Source organism: Orbicella faveolata, unplaced genomic scaffold (assembly GCF_042242905.1).
Source record: "Orbicella faveolata isolate gen_17 unplaced genomic scaffold, um_ofav_v1 contig_46, whole genome shotgun sequence".
NCBI classification, from domain to species: Eukaryota; Metazoa; Cnidaria; class Anthozoa; order Scleractinia; family Merulinidae; genus Orbicella; species Orbicella faveolata.
The window spans coordinates 6,480,048-6,497,428 of record NW_028301576.1 but is presented as its reverse complement, the minus strand read 5'-3'; the positions used below and the strand labels follow the sequence as shown (position 1 = coordinate 6,497,428).

General features: G+C 38.5%; 1 protein-coding gene across 1 annotated transcript; it reads left to right on the top strand.

Moving 5' to 3' along the window:
- Window positions 1-9,371: 9,371 nt before the first annotated feature.
- LOC149098151 (uncharacterized) lies at window positions 9,372-12,794 on the top strand. Its single transcript, XM_089276648.1, has 2 exons — window positions 9,372-9,390; window positions 10,720-12,794. Exons 1-2 carry the CDS (start codon window positions 9,372-9,374, stop codon window positions 12,792-12,794), a joined length of 2,094 nt encoding a protein of 697 aa, XP_089132774.1.
- The last annotated feature ends 4,587 nt before the right edge of the window (window positions 12,795-17,381 follow it).

Genomic DNA, 17,381 nt, shown 5'->3' with positions numbered 1-17,381 from the left:
GCCATTTTTTTCTCGCGAATTTCTTTCGCTTCACGCACGACGGACTAAGCGAAAGAGGGACTACTCGTAGTCTATTATGACCAGCCGTGTTCAGCTTTGAAGCTCCGTTCTCTCCTTATCAGTCTCTTCTTGTTACGATCAACTCCAATTTCCGGTAAATTCTAGGTTTTACTTTATCTTTATTTTACAAGTATGATCTGACCTTGTTGCAAAGTCTGATTTAAAAATTCTGACTAAGATAGCTATCATGATAAATTGATTGCTATGGTTCAGTTTGACCCTTGCTACAATTTTATGACTTTTTTGTTCTAGTGTATGGTAATTTAACCTTTTTGGATTGCAGGTTGTAGTTCTTGGTCTCTAGCGCAACCTGGTAGTTGACTACAGGAAATGACTGATTTCAGATAAGTACATCGTAGTTTTGTCATTTGTTCGTCGTTTTCCTGGTAAACGATTTAATTCAGAGCAAGATTGATCGAAATACAACATACCACCAGAATCCCAGACCTGGCACGTTTGTACTCAGTAAATTTTCTAAGCGAAAAAAAGCCAGTCACCACTATAAAATGCATTTCTCTAGTCTCTTGATTTCAGGCTAGCGAATACAATGTAATATGCCTGAAAATAGCAACATTGTACAACTACAAGACTGTTCTATTGAATAAAAGGAGATTTACTTCATTTATTGACATTTGCTCCCTTTTTTCCAAGGTTGAACACAGAGTGCACGTGCATTGAAAGAAAATGCAGCCATCTTGGATTGCAGTGTTTTACCCTTCGCTTCGATGCAAGCAGACGACATCTGAAAGATTTTATAGTCAGATAAGCTCGTTGTCATTTTCTTAACTCTTCTGTCTTATACCATTTGCGGTATCAGTCCAAGAAAGAAAATAATTGATTTTCTTTTATCATGTTGAGTACATCCTGAAGGAAATAACCAAATGAACTGTCTCCAGGCATGTAGCAAAAAAAAAAAAAAATTTATACTGCTTTGTGCGTTCAAACGCTGCCTGAATAGTATTTATGCTTTAAATGTCTCTGTGAACCGCTAGCACTGCATTGTTTCGACCAAATTCCTAAGCCTAACGCAATTTTTAAAGTCAGTGTATCAAAGTTTCCTCTTTTCTTTTTCATGCAGGTTTTAAAAAAGATATGCTGAGAGAAAGCAAGTCCATTTTGTACGACAGTGCGTGGCTCTAATGTTCTTTGGTACAAAGTAAGTATTGCAAACATCCTGGTTCAGATAGACCAGATATTATCTTTGCAGTTTTCTATTCATTAACTGAGAAATGTTGTCTAAATGTACCACCAAAGCTCAGCAGTAACGTTCATAAAATATTTATTGCCGGTGTTAGAAATTTATCTGCAGCTTGCCTCACTTGATTTCTGGGAAATTTATGACACGAAGGACTGAAAATTTGCCAATACAAGAAAAGCAACTTCGTTAGCTCTTGGACTCAGCGGTTTCAATTAGTAGTTCACTGCTTGCTAATGGCTGGAAACGCTTGTTCTCTACAATAAGTCCAGCACCTCAAATTTTCCGTTTTTTTCGGTTTCAGTCCAAAGTTAATAAAATCTCTTTCCATGTCAATACATTTCAAAGTATCTTGCAGAGAAAATCTTTAACTATTTTAATTTCCTAGGCAGAACCAGGAAGTTTGTTTCAGATTTGCCAGCCAACAAAAATTTAGTGTTTTCTTAAATAATTTTACCATACAGTATTGATACCTGCTTTAAGAAGTCACCGCAGAATTGTCTGTTATTAAATTTATAAACACATCTCGAATTTGCTGATGAAAAAAATAGTTTGTTTTATGTTTTATCTCCCTTTTTGCCAGGTGAACTCGGATATTGAAGAGAAAGTGTGGCCATTTTGGATTGCAGTGTGTAATTCTCGAACGCTGGTGCACTATGACATATTGGAAAAATCTTAATTCAGATAAGTTCACCCTTTCCTTATTTTACTTGAATTTGTCGTCGACCACTTTAATAACTGTGTCATTCCAAGTATCCTGTAGAGAAATCTAATCGGAAGTAGTGAAAGATTAAATTTTGATCCTGTGGTGAGCGTGGGACAAAGAATTGAACATCTCAGTTCGTGACGGGATTCGAACCCATAAACTCTTAGATACCGGTTGGGCAACGAGGAATTGTTCTGATGTCCGAATGTTCATCAATTTCAACAAAGTAATGCTTTAGAAAAGCACTGTAAATGTGTATTTAGGGGCAAATATTCGAAATTAACACAACTGGAGATCCGATAATTGTTGAAAAGTAATTTAACTTGTTGTCTTTTGCTCGTCTTATCACCAGGTTGAATGCAAACATCGTTTCAATGGAAAGTGTAGCCATGCTGGATCAAAGTGTGTAAGCTTTCGAAGCCTGGTTCAAGCTGACAGCCATTGAAAACACCTTTTTTCAGGTAAGTCGTTTTCTTCTCTGTTTACCATTGAACGGTTTCAGTCCAAAGGGTAACCATATAAATGCCTTCCTGACCCTTGTTATAAGTATCTCAGTTGGAGAGAAAATATTGCAATCAGGATATATTGTAACTAGTAAGAAGAATTTTACTTGAAGATTGGAGACTTGTCCAGTGACATAATGGAATCAAAGTTAACAGAATAAAACAACATGCTGGTGTTAATAATTAGAACTTTCGTAAGAACATTGTGAAAACAGTAAGTGTTAAGTGATACAATCAATATTAACCAGCTATTTTGCTGATGTTTCCTTTCTTTCTAGGTTAAATGCAATTTCAAAGAAATATGTAGTCATTTTGGATTGCAGTGTACTGGCTCTTGGACCTTGGCCTGTAAATATCTTACTTCAGATAAGTCGTTTTCTTGTTTCTCTAGTCGTTTATCATTAACGGATTCAGTCCAAGAGTGATCAAAATATAACCTCATCGTACCTCGTTGCGTTGTCAAGTATGTTACAAAGGCAATGTTACCAAATTCATAAACTAAGAACAAAAGAAATGTATGACAATCAATTGGGAAAATTAATATTTTGAGTACGAGACTGAAGTGAAAGGTTGAACATCGCAATTTATTATTTTAAAGGACAACTTGAAACGGAACAATATTCTCCGCAATGTAAAATTGAAGTGCTTTTTCCTGACATTTTGAATTCAAATTTAACAGAATAAAAACGTGGTGGTGGTACTAGTAATTGTTACAAATTTATTTTGATATAAACATTGTGAAAAACAAAGATTCTAAAGTGGCATTTCAGCTTACTCTCGGCTTGGCTTTGCGAACGAAGACTGTTTAAGGAAGTGATCCTCTTATGTTGCAGACAGAGAACCATGTACGACAATTTACGAGAACAATTCCAGTTTAATAGTACAAGGATAATTTGCAGTGCGAACAATGCTTTCCTTATACGAGGCCGCAAATGAACTTTAAAGGTGATTCATTTAGAGAGCGAATTGCTTAAAATCAAATTTGTTTTAAAATAGTATTGCCAGGCATTCAAGAACGAACAGCAACTTAATTTATAACGACTAATAGAGCTCATGACTTTATCGGCATGACAATTCTAATTGCGCTTTGGCAAACACGATCATTTTTTGGTGATCAATGTTCGAAGCTTGACCAAAATCTATATTAACATGCCCTACTTTTTCGTCTGTGTAACTGATATAAGTACAGTGTTAAACATGGAGGTGAATGAAAAAATATCATCGCCTAGGGCAAATTAGTGTCTTGCTACACCATTTAATATGGAAAATTAACGTTTAGAACAGAGAAAACAGAATTAATTTTTCAGGTGGCTGAAAATATTTACGAGCGTTGTTTGGTTTCGATACGTACTTGCATGTGTCCGGGCACAAGTGGGCTCAAGCCTTGAGAGAAATGTCATGTTTTCGATGTAGCGATGTTTCACTGACATAGATTTCAAAGTGTACCTTGAGTATTTTCTTTTTCTCAAGAAAACAACAGTTTGTTGCATGTGAATAAAGTTTTTGTGTCAGTATTCAAGCAAACAATAAACAAATAACATTCCAGCTAGAATAAATATGTGACGCTAGTCTCGCAGGGTAGCTGAAATGATAAATTGAAGTAATGGTCGATACATTTTGAAACAAACAGCAAAAAGAAAAAAATGGACCCAGAGAAAAATAGATAAATAAAACAAGTACACAGGTCAAAAGGTGCCAAAACTACTGTTTACACATATGAAATGTAGTAATGAAATGGAAATAGATAAAATAGAATCGAAAACTGTAGAAAGCTTTGAATTTACATAGTATGTTAATTGCTACACGCGCAGTCTCCCGCTTCCTTGGAATGTCGTTTTCCGTAATAAATAAACAATCTTTAATCTAAGCAGGAGCCATAACCGGGAACGGAGACCGTAAGTCTCGGGATCTGCGCGCACCTAATGATATGGAGCACGTTTGCTATTTTTAGAACAAATTGCGCCACCCTGACGACATACATCCGCGCGGATCCACGCACATGTCGTGGGTTCTCGCGTGGGTGTTGTCTAAAGAATAAAGTTTATGTAAGAAATCTCTCTACTCTGGTATCGAGGTAATTTGTGAATTTCTCAAACAGTGCTTAATCATAACCAAAACCTGTTTTTGATAGTTTCTTATTATTTCTGCTCGTTTGGCAAGGTTGCAAAAATTTTTGGAAGGAAAGTCCGACACGTACAAGTAGCTCCAGGGCGTGCACTTTAAAGTCCGAGTCGGTGTTGTAGCTAATGGGCAACAAATCTTGACAAAGATTTCTTTCGTTATCTTTTGTGCTGAGATTCTGCAACAAAAATATTCACCAACGCCAAAAGGCTACTATCGTGTGTGTTTCTTCAACGTAGTGAAATTTTACACAGCTGCGAAAATAAAATAGACAAGGAGTTTTGATAACTCAGCCAACAAAATCGAAATCGTTATTCGAGTTGATTAAAGAAAGCGTCATCGTAATTTTGCTGATTATTCCTGCTGTGTTCATATATTTTCAGCTAAGCAGTTTAATATGTTCTCAAACATTTATCAACCTTGAACATATTTAAAAACTAGAGATATTATTGCGGAAGTCCAATTTGTCATGTTTACTGACTGTACAAAACACGCATCGGCGGGCGCTCTTATTCATCGACAACAGACAATTTGTTGAATTTTTACACAAACAAAGCCTCGCCGTATCTACAGACGTAAACTTATTGGGCCTTGATGAAATATCAAGTGTTGCTTACAATTCAGGCGAAATGCAAACTTGCAATTTTTTACTACTTTTCGGTTGTGATAGACTCTGGCGAAATCCCAGCAAGCGTGTGGCAAGAGGAGGGAAACTTTGAAGTCCTAAAACGCTGCAATATCCAAATTTTTCCAACTAGTTTTTTTGCTGTGTTACGGAAAAGCTGTTAATCTTCAGCGTATCTGAAATTTACAGTGGAGTAAAGTGGAACTCTTGTAAAAGAAGCAGCGGTACGCAACTTGGTCTGAGTGATATAAAACGGGACATACCTAAATTCGACATTGTCTTACTTCAGTCGAATTGGAGCAGCTTACGACGAAAATAATTAAACAAAATTCCAACAGACATAAACGTATTGAGTTGTGGGCCAAAAGCATAAAACATATCGGTAATTTCGGATGCCGTTTTCCCCGCGCTACAACCGCAAAAATCCTCGCAGCATGTACGCGCGCTTTCCTTACACGATGGCGCAATTTGTTCTAAAAATAGAAAAATTGTCCCATATCATAGGGACAGCCCCAATACTAGAAATGGCGCGTGCTTACGGTCTCCGTCGTCCCCGATTATGACTCCTGATCTAAACTCATTTTAGCAACTCAGTGTATAATTTTCACATCGATTCGACATAGGGAAGATTAGTTCAAAGTTATTGCATTGAAAAACGTTATTATCATAAGTTAGAAACTAGTCTCAGTGCAGGATCGGAACCGTGATTTCACAAGAAGTATTTACAATCAGTATTGCTGAGGAAAGGTTTCAAGACATAATTATCATTAAGGTTTAATTTTTGCTTTGGAACTTTTGAACAAACCTTTTGAATATTAATCATATTCGTCTATCCTTTTCATCTTTTATATGGAGTTCTTAAAATGAAACAAATTTTAGAACATGCAAAGGGTGAAGGTTAACTGAGTGTCTCTTTCCATGTTCATCAAATTATAAATGCTGTATAGTAATAAAAGATATATGCAGTATGTGGTGATTAATCATCTAGGAATGTTAATTTTCGTGCAATAACTTGTCAGGTAAAAATGATATCGTGCTTTTGAAAAGGACCTCCATCTTGGATTTCAAAATTTTGCAAATATGTCAAAAAGTTTGAAAATACTAAAAAATATGGTGATTCAAATCTTTTTTTTAAATAAGACTTTGTAAAAACCAAAACAATCTCTAAAACATAAACTTGAGCTTAGAAAGGTACACCAAAATTCATAAAACACCTTTGAGTGTGCTTGTTTGCCACAGGAACGTCAAGAAAAGCAGTGAACTAATTGACACAACAAAACGTTCCCTGATTGTTTAAACAAGGAGTTACCAAGTTTAGTTATTTATATTGACCTGCGTCAGTTTCCATTGTTTTCACTTTATCAAGATACTGGAAAGAGCATTGACCTAAATACTATTTCGAGACGCATTGGCAATAATTAAAGTGAGATAAGAAAGTACTTAAACACAATACATTTGAACATGGTTAATAAAGGGAAATGGTTATGAATCATGGCAAATTTCTTTGTTGTATGTTTTTGTTGGCTGTTTGGGGCGGGCGAGGGGGGGGGGGGGGGAGGTTGACCCTGCACAAAATCTGGAAAAATACAAAAAGTGGTTATGTGTGCTCATACAACTAACCAATAGAAACATTGCGATTACGTAATTCATGCACAGTCTAGGAGCATAAAACAAAAAGATGTACAGGGTCAAAGACCTTCCAACATAACTCTTAGCCTGTTTGTTTGCTTTTTTGATGTTTGGTGGGATTCTTAACCATTCCCTCTATTAACGATGATTTGAACAAGTGCAACTGTCTTAAGGATATGCTTGAAATTGTATCGATGACCTATAAGAAACTGGAACCGAGAATCAAACACGTAACCGTGAGGAAATTTAGTCGTGGACATGTTAACAGGTCGTTAATAATTTGCAGCAGGAAATCATTTCACATCATTGCTGATAAAGGCTGTATTTTTACCCCGCATTTGAAAGTCTATTTCTTAGCTGGTCGGTAATAGCAGATCGAGTTTTGATGTTGTTTCCGAAGCAATATTTGTTTTTCAACTCCTTGGCAGGCGAGTGTACTATGGTTTCTGATAGTTGAATAAGCGACGCTTTGGTAAGCAGTGAAAACACAAGGTCAATTTGCAAGGACCGACGTAACCTAATAAAAAAAGAAGTACCGGATCCTGTCCCTGTAAAGGATGTAATTGGACTTGGTGATGTCGGACTACTGACAAAGACACTAGGCTGATAAAAAGGTTTGAGAACCACATAATCAATTCATATATTTCGAAAAGCTTAAAAAAAACGTCCAGTGCCTTGAAAAGATTGCAGAGGCTTTGTTTTTGATTTTTCGGTTTTACGTTCTTTGATCAATAATATCAATACTTTGGAAGCATGAATCAGTGGTACTCAATTAAAAGTTAAAGGGACACAGTCAGCTGGAGCACATGCGCATTAGATACCATTTGATTTCATAGTTAATTTGCATATCACAGAGACACGATCCATACTGTTTTTTAACCAAATATGATACACTTTTTCAAAGTGACAAAACTAGTGTCCAGGTCAGCGCGGTCCCAAAGACGACTGTGTCCCTTTAAGGATACCAAAAACATAAAAAACCATCTTTGACAAGAGGTGCTGTTTTCTGTAAGCGATAATCCAACCAAGTATTAACACAGCGGAGAAGGGCTTAAGTTTTGTATCACTCGACTTCAGTTTGCAGAGAAATATTGGGCCACGGCCCATCCAAGGATGCGAATAAGACAAGTGGAAATGAGTATGTCAGTTTCTTTCTTAAGATTTGTTAAGTGCAGTTCAGAAAACCTGAAAAAAGACATTAAATGCAAGTCATTTCTTCCCTTCTGGTTCAGATCGAGGCAGAGCGTGTTGTTGATCATAAGTAAGGAAACAAGGTCGTGTCAACATGCCAGCAGAAGTAAATAGTTGCTGCAAAGTTAAAGTTTTAACTTTGAAAATGAAATTTACAATTTTAACTTTAAAATTTCTAGGTCCAGAAATGTTTTCTAACAAAAGAATTCACAAAGTCAATCATTCTTCATAATGATTTCAGGAAAACGTTTTATTGTGATCACTCTTGATCATTAGGTAAGAATTAATAACCAACAGTTATTGTGCTTGACAACGGTACAGTAATCTGTTTATCATTAGTACAAGTCTACCGGATTATACTAATGCAATACTGCATTCTGATTGGCTAAGGTATATCTCTTACGATCACCATTACTATTCAGTGGTTGAAGATTGTCTGCAAAACAGGGACATTTTTTCTCGTCTCACCGAAGTTTCGGAAGAGGATTTAGAAATATTGAATGGATAATCAAATTCTCCAGAAGGCCCAGTGAAACAAGGCCATTTGCTGTCACAGCACTCGAAATTTTAGAAAAAAAAAGCTGATAATCGTTCGGACAAAGCTGAAAGATGGACTCAAAAGACAGTTCATTCTGCGCTCGATAACACTATGGTGACGTTTTAAAGTGTAGAGATTTAATTGGCAATCATTTAGTAAGAGTTCTATACTTAAACGACTAGTTTATTTTGCTTAGTACTTGTTTATTTTTTTCTGAAGCCAAAAGCTAGCGTTACCTTGTGAACATTTCATTATGTATGTAAGCACCGTAAGTTTTATTTGGAAAGAAAATATAGAACAAGTAGGAGAGTATCGCAGCAGCACCCTCACTCCGACAGTTCATCGCATAATAATACATGTTGATTCTGCGTGACACATTCTGATGAACTGTTAATATTTGATTCGATCAACAGGTAGCCTGAGGAATAGTAAAGAAAGTGAACAATGATACACCACAGCGAACAACTGGCTAAAAGACAAATGCAGAAACACTTTCAATAAATTCTCTTTGAGCTTGGAAATAAACTTTAAGAAAAGCACCTGTACTCCGTTTATCGTAAATCTGTTGATCCTCAGAGTAAGTTACGATGGAATAGTTGATTAACAAATGAAGCGGACGTGAATATATGTAATATTAAGTCTGTATGAGGGAAGAATAAAAGGATAGAGATTTTCGCAAATAACGAAAGTAAACTTAGCTGATGTAAGGAAGGTGCAAAAAGCAAATTAAAGACTAGAATCCAATAAGCTCTTACACCTTCCTGTGATAAAATATTATTTAGAAAATAACTGTAGAAAAAAATATGCCGCAGAACCAGAAAGGTGAGTGCGGTTAAACATGTGTCGTTGTCCTTTACTTTGCGTTTAAATTCAGTTTAATCCAATGAACATTACTCATTCCCAAAGCAGAGGGCAATGCCAGAAAAAAATCGTCAGATTAAAAAAAAATCGTGAGATACCCCTACACAAGCCATTGTGCACAGTAGTTTATCTTCGGCCAAAAATCCCCCACCATCTTACAGGGGAAGATTGTTCGAAGAGTCCTAATTCCTGTCCCCCAAAACCCCCACTCCCCTGATTGAAACAATCGCGAAGGAGGATTAAACCTCGTCCATAATCCTTTACTTTCCTAGAGAGAATATTTGGAGAGGAAGTTTAACTCTCATCCATAATCTTCCACTCGTCCTTTAAAGTTCAAAAAGGGGTTGTAATATGAGGTAGACTTCCTCCCAAAGTACTTTTCTCTGAGAGGGTTAGAGGTTAAGAAGTAGCGGTAAGACTAAACTACACTGTGTCGACACTATGGGCATAAATAAGCCGTCTAGTCTTTCAGCCATTCCCTAAACCTTGACCATCTTAAAGAAAATTACTTTGGGAGGAAGTTTTACTGAAACTGTAACCACTTTTGACTTTTAAAGAAAAGATTAAGAGATTATGGTTAAGACATACACTTCCAACCAAATCTCCTTCCTAGGAAAGTAGAGGATTATAGAAAAAATTTATTCCTCACGCGCGATTGTTTCATTCAGTGGAGTGGAGGTTTGAGGAACAGAAATTATGCTCTTCAAACAGTGTTCCCCGGTAAGATAGTGGGGAATTTTGGCCAAAAGATAAACCAATGTGCCCAAAATATCGTGTAGAGGTATCTCTCACTGACGATTTTCTAAAGACATTGCGCTCCGCTTTGGGAAGAGAAAGTGTATCTCGGATTAAGCTCAATTTAAATGCAAAGTAATTCTCCTTCCAAGCAAGGTAAAGGATAATCACTGTTATTAATAAAAGCATTTCCACCTTGTTTTTTACGATTTCTAGAGTCATCACCTAAATTGAATATACGAATAAATTAACGATGGGAAGAGTCATCTTGCTCCCTGCTACCTCCTCTGGGGAGGAGCAAGGAGGGAAAAAGAGTCATCTTGCTCCCTGCTACCTCCTCTGGGGAGGAGCAAGGAGGGAAAAAGAGTCATCTTGCTCCCTGCTACCTCCTCTGGGGAGGAGCAAGGAGGGAAAAAGAGTCATCTTGCTCCCTGCTACCTCCTCTGGGGAGGAGCAAGGAGGGAAAAAGAGTCATCTTGCTCCCTGCTACCTCCTCTGGGGAGGAGCAAGGAGGGAAAAAGAGTCATCTTGCTCCCTGCTACCTCCTCTGGGGAGGAGCAAGGAGGGAAAAAGAGTCATCTTGCTCCCTGCTACCTCCTCTGGGGAGGAGCAAGGAGGGAAAAAGAGTCATCTTGCTCCCTGCTACCTCCTCTGGGGAGGAGCAAGGAGGGAAAAAGAGTCATCTTGCTCCCTGCTACCTCCTCTGGGGAGGAGCAAGGAGGGAAAAAGAGTCATCTTGCTCCCTGCTACCTCCTCTGGGGAGGAGCAAGGAGGGAAAAAGAGTCATCTTGCTCCCTGCTACCTCCTCTGGGGAGGAGCAAGGAGGGAAAAAGAGTCATCTTGCTCCCTGCTACCTCCTCTGGGGAGGAGCAAGGAGGGAAAAAGAGTCATCTTGCTCCCTGCTACCTCCTCTGGGGAGGAGCAAGGAGGGAAAAAGAGTCATCTTGCTCCCTGCTACCTCCTCTGGGGAGGAGCAAGGAGGGAAAAAGAGTCATCTTGCTCCCTGCTACCTCCTCTGGGGAGGAGCAAGGAGGGAAAAAGAGTCATCTTGCTCCCTGCTACCTCCTCTGGGGAGGAGCAAGGAGGGAAAAAGAGTCATCTTGCTCCCTGCTACCTCCTCTGGGGAGGAGCAAGGAGGGAAAAAGAGTCATCTTGCTCCCTGCTACCTCCTCTGGGGAGGAGCAAGGAGGGAAAAAGAGTCATCTTGCTCCCTGCTACCTCCTCTGGGGAGGAGCAAGGAGGGAAAAAGAGTCATCTTGCTCCCTGCTACCTCCTCTGGGGAGGAGCAAGGAGGGAAAAAGAGTCATCTTGCTCCCTGCTACCTCCTCTGGGGAGGAGCAAGGAGGGAAAAAGAGTCATCTTGCTCCCTGCTACCTCCTCTGGGGAGGAGCAAGGAGGGAAAAAGAGTCATCTTGCTCCCTGCTACCTCCTCTGGGGAGGAGCAAGGAGGGAAAAAGAGTCATCTTGCTCCCTGCTACCTCCTCTGGGGAGGAGCAAGGAGGGAAAAAGAGTCATCTTGCTCCCTGCTACCTCCTCTGGGGAGGAGCAAGGAGGGAAAAAGAGTCATCTTGCTCCCTGCTACCTCCTCTGGGGAGGAGCAAGGAGGGAAAAAGAGTCATCTTGCTCCCTGCTACCTCCTCTGGGGAGGAGCAAGGAGGGAAAAAGAGTCATCTTGCTCCCTGCTACCTCCTCTGGGGAGGAGCAAGGAGGGAAAAAGAGTCATCTTGCTCCCTGCTACCTCCTCTGGGGAGGAGCAAGGAGGGAAAAAGAGTCATCTTGCTCCCTGCTACCTCCTCTGGGGAGGAGCAAGGAGGGAAAAAGAGTCATCTTGCTCCCTGCTACCTCCTCTGGGGAGGAGCAAGGAGGGAAAAAGAGTCATCTTGCTCCCTGCTACCTCCTCTGGGGAGGAGCAAGGAGGGAAAAAGAGTCATCTTGCTCCCTGCTACCTCCTCTGGGGAGGAGCAAGGAGGGAAAAAGAGTCATCTTGCTCCCTGCTACCTCCTCTGGGGAGGAGCAAGGAGGGAAAAAGAGTCATCTTGCTCCCTGCTACCTCCTCTGGGGAGGAGCAAGGAGGGAAAAAGAGTCATCTTGCTCCCTGCTACCTCCTCTGGGGAGGAGCAAGGAGGGAAAAAGAGTCATCTTGCTCCCTGCTACCTCCTCTGGGGAGGAGCAAGGAGGGAAAAAGAGTCATCTTGCTCCCTGCTACCTCCTCTGGGGAGGAGCAAGGAGGGAAAAAGAGTCATCTTGCTCCCTGCTACCTCCTCTGGGGAGGAGCAAGGAGGGAAAAAGAGTCATCTTGCTCCCTGCTACCTCCTCTGGGGAGGAGCAAGGAGGGAAAAAGAGTCATCTTGCTCCCTGCTACCTCCTCTGGGGAGGAGCAAGGAGGGAAAAAGAGTCATCTTGCTCCCTGCTACCTCCTCTGGGGAGGAGCAAGGAGGGAAAAAGAGTCATCTTGCTCCCTGCTACCTCCTCCGAACATGTTGTGTGCGTTTGGCCACCCTGTTGCGACGTGTTTGGTGTTTTTGTCAAGTATGAGCCATCAGTTCGTAATATATCTGAAGAGGTCTCAAGAGGGTGGCCAAGCGCGCGCAACATGTTGCGTAGAACAATGTTGTGATTTGTTGGATTGACCTGCTGAGATCATTTGGGGGGGGGGGGTGGGGGGTTAAGATCTTTATTTAGTAACACACTTTGTTTAAGTTTTTAAGTAATGGACAAGGACACAAGATTTGGCCGCAAACTTAGTTTGCGGCTTGTTTATACATCCTTTTTTTCGTTATTGAATGATCTAATGTTGTAGAAGGTTTCAAGAGCTCTTTTTTGTGAGTCCTTTAATTGGCCCTTACACCTTCTTAACATAAGGAAAGGCTTTGCGAAATTTCACTTAAGTACTGTACTTTGATTCACATTGTTTTAAAGAAGAAAATGCTGATGAAAGCTACCTTGCAAGTCTTGTTTATTGCTTAAATAGTTTTCAAAAATTTAGTAATGTTTTTCCAAAAAGTCACATAACTCTTTTCGAAGACTTGCTCACCTCCTTTTTTAACATTTTATTTTAAGGTGGTTGAATTTAATATTGATCAGTGCTGCAGCCCATTTTCTTAACGGTTCCGTCTAATCTCTGTGATCCTGTTGACAAGAATTATCATTATTGATCAGTTAGAAGGCAAGTGTAAGTGCTATCTAGACAATTGAAAATACGTGCACTGAGACGTTATATGCTAATTTACCAACTGTACTGGGTTAACAAGAATGAGCGCAAAAATTTCAAATCTCTATGTCAAGTTTTTTCTTTCTTTAATTTCTTTTCATATACACAAGCTATTCGTATCGTTTAGGTTTGATAGGTTGCCATCAATATTTGGGTGCTACTTTATCACAAAATCCGTTAACCAGGATTCTATTATCATTCTATAGAAAGTCAAGTTAACAACGTGTTATGCTAAAATGAATAAGAACTGTAGATCTACTTCAGCTACCTTCAAAACAGCAAGGAACACACATGGTATCCATGGATACACTGACTAAACTTATACTAGAAAATTCGGCAATGTTGTCAGATTTGATATCAAGACAACATCCTATACAGTTTCTTTATTTCTTTATTCTCATCACTTGACTTTTTGAGAATGTTTTAAGACAGCTAGGAGAAATTGTTTGTTGATTTCTAGTTCTTGAGAATTGAAAAGTTCATTCAGTTCTACCTTGCCGCTATTTTCTACGTGACGAGCACATTGCTTTTCCCCTGTCAATTTTAAACCTTTTTTATCCGTAAGACAAAGCATTCAACTTGACTCATTTACTATTCTATAAAGTGCCCATGAAATGATCTTTCGAGCTAAATCAAGCCATTCTTTAAGTGAACCTCAAATTACTGTTTATTTGTGTAACTGAAGTGTGAAGAAACATATTTTAAACTCAAAATTGGTAGACAAAAAGCTCTATTTCGTTTTGGAGACTGATGGCAAAATCAGATTTGCAAACTATCTCGCTTGTCAGTTTCCCACTGTCAGACATATTAAACAGAGTGCGTTTATTTTATCACTGAACCTGTCGTGTACAGTAAGTCCTTTTATATAGAGAACGGGTTTGTTGGGGAGTTTGATGCCTCGCCGACACCTCTCTTAAGACCGTAGCGAGAAACGCTCCAAACATGTATGGAGTTACCACTTTTTATCGGTACTAACTGGAAAATTTAATATCCATTTACGACAAACAGAAATATTTTATTATTCTAGGCTATATTCTTTCCAGGAATCTTAAAGGTACTGAATAATTTTAAAATACCTTAAGCTATTCCGCAGCATTTTCAACAGAGTGTTGCCAAATTATTTCTGGTTACAATAAAATAATGGAAAATCGAAAACTAATCCTCATTATGGAATAATATAACTTTACTTCTTGTTTACTTTTGCAACAAAGTGGGCAGCACTATTGAACGTTGGAAATGGATAATTATAACTTAACTCGCGTGTCTGCGTATTGAACATCTTATTTTTTAATGTCATTGTACAGAAAGAAATAAGGAAAAAATCAGAAATCGAGAGTGAAATTTGCCTTCCAGCGCAAGAGTGGTTTTGCACGAGAACTCGTTTTCAAACAGAAGGACAAGGTAAACTCGAAAATGGCCTATTCACTGTTCCATCAAGACAATGATCCAAAGTTGATGACTTCCTTTTTTCTCATCATCTTGTTGAAATTAATATTATTGTAATTAACTGAAATTATTAATTGAAATTCTCATCATCTGCAGAAAGGAGAAATGAGCTGTCGATCACTATTTCTTGGAAATAATAGAGTTCATTTCTATAATCGACATAACACGTTTCAGTGATGAACGACTTTTTTACTTGAATTTGTTATCGCTTTCTAGGAACAATACCTGAAAACTGGAGCGGAGCGAATGCTGGAAAATCACATCTTCCTTTACTCCGAAATCGTAAAGATATCTTTCTCTTGAATTTATAAACAATCCACCTCTAAATTACAGTTCAACAAGTTTCTCACTTTTTCTTCTATAAATCACCAGTTAAGAACATCACAACCTTTTTTGTACAGGACGCTTAAAACAAAAGTACTGTTTTTCCTTATCATTTTTCATGTGACTGTACCATGCAAGGAATTAAATTCGCACTCCTGTTATTACTTTGGAATTTTTTTCCTATTTTTGTCGTTGAACTTCTTAGTCGTCATTTAGTTTTTTTTTTTAATAAAAAATGCTAAGTCGAGCTGCCACAAATTGCAGCCGCTTCATTTAATGCTCTAAAAAAGGGACTGTATCGAGATGAAATCTACACAATATGCCACAAGAACAGTTCTTACAATTTGTCTGTGGGTAATTTATAAAGCCAGAATTCCTAAATCAAACGTAATGGTTATTTTGGGGGCATCGATTTCCCTTCTTGAACATGTACTGCAATTTTGGTGTCAAGATTGAACTTAAGCAAAGTTTTCAAACAGGTGAATCCAATTCTTTTCTTTGACCTTTTCCAATAAGAACGCCGCAAAGAGCTTGCAAATTGTACATTTCTTCTACCCACCCTCCTCTTTAACAATGCATAGAGTCAGCTTTAGTCACGACTGAAAACAATCTGTTGCTGGTGTTTTGTGGCGCTATTTCAGCCCACAATCCGAGTGATTTGACAAAATAAATCTTACGTTTAATATTTTTTCCACTTAAAAGTATGAAACATTCAATACTTAGTTGCTACATTCTTTCTCGTATATTTTTATATGCGAAAGATGAAAATTTGGCAATAAATATTGTAAATTTTGACATCAAGACAATATCTCATAGTGGATGTATTATTTATTCTGATCACCTGACTCTTTGGCAATGTCTTAATTCAGTCAAGAGATTTAATTGCTGATCCACTGTCAATTTTATAACTTTATTATCCGTTGGCTCATTTGCAATTTTTAAAGCGGTGCTCTTGAAATGAGCTTTCGAGCTGAGTCAAGTCACTTTTTTGTGCAAGTGATGTACGAAGAGTCAGTTTTTAATTCGAAATTGGCAAGAAAGCCGTCTATTTATTTCCCTTTGGGCTGGTATATACGTAGCCGAACAGTTTTGTAAACTCTCTCGCCTGTCACAATTTCCCTTTGTCAAACATAACCATAATACACTTATTTTTTAGTCATGTGATGCAGTGAACAACCGGCTTTGGTTTAGAATTGATGCCTCGCTGACATCTGTCTTCAGACCCTGTTAACGCCCAAACATTGAATTCACCACTCATGGAACACTTACTTTTCGTATCAGTTCTAGCTGGAAATTATACACTCGCGAAAATCAGAAACACTTATTGTCTGATGTCACCAAAAGAAAAAAAAAACACAGGAAAATTGCGTTAACTACTCTCGGAATTACGCTAAAAGAGGCGGAGAAACAAATCATCCCACAAAGTTATCCCACAAAGGTGATATGATTATAAATATGGAACAAAAGTGTGTCGGCGAATTCCCTTATTTTAAATACTTTCCTCGTGGCGGCCTTTAACGCAACAGGTTACGCGAATTTTTCGATAGTCGAACTTGACAGATCTATAAAAAGATAACCAATAGAAATAAAAGAAAACGCTGACACGTTTTTGGAGATTGAGGCTTTGTGATAAACACTGCACAGTTATTTTGCATGAACGATCGCATTTGATACCCGATTAATTCGCTGGGGCGTCAGTCGGTCATTTTGGAGTTGACGGCCTCTGCCGCCTTCGGAAAGCAAAATCCAAAACAAATCATAATTTTACCCAATTTTACATTTTATAACCTTTCTGTTGATATATAGTTTGTGGGGTTTCCTTGAAAACAGCGCGCATACGAATTTTTTTCTGGAATACACCTGCGAAGGTTTGAAGTAACCTTAAGTAATAATTATAGTAGACAACGCTATTGTTAAGGAAAATCGTTAAGTTAAATAAGTATGAAGATAAGAATTGACAAAATCTTTTTTCTTAATTAATTCAATGGGGTGTCATTGTTAACTTCTGTACGTAAACCAAACTTTATTCGTTCTTCTGTAAATTAATTGTTAAAAAAGGGATTGTAATTGATGTAATTGTGGAAATAAAAAATCCCAAATGAAGAAAAAAAAACATAAAACAGCAACGAAAACGTCACCAAACGAAAGGTTTATTGAGTAGAACAATGGCTGTGCGCGTGCATTTTAAATCTTTGTGCATTTTGTAGCAGTAACGTGACATCAACAGGTTCTGTGC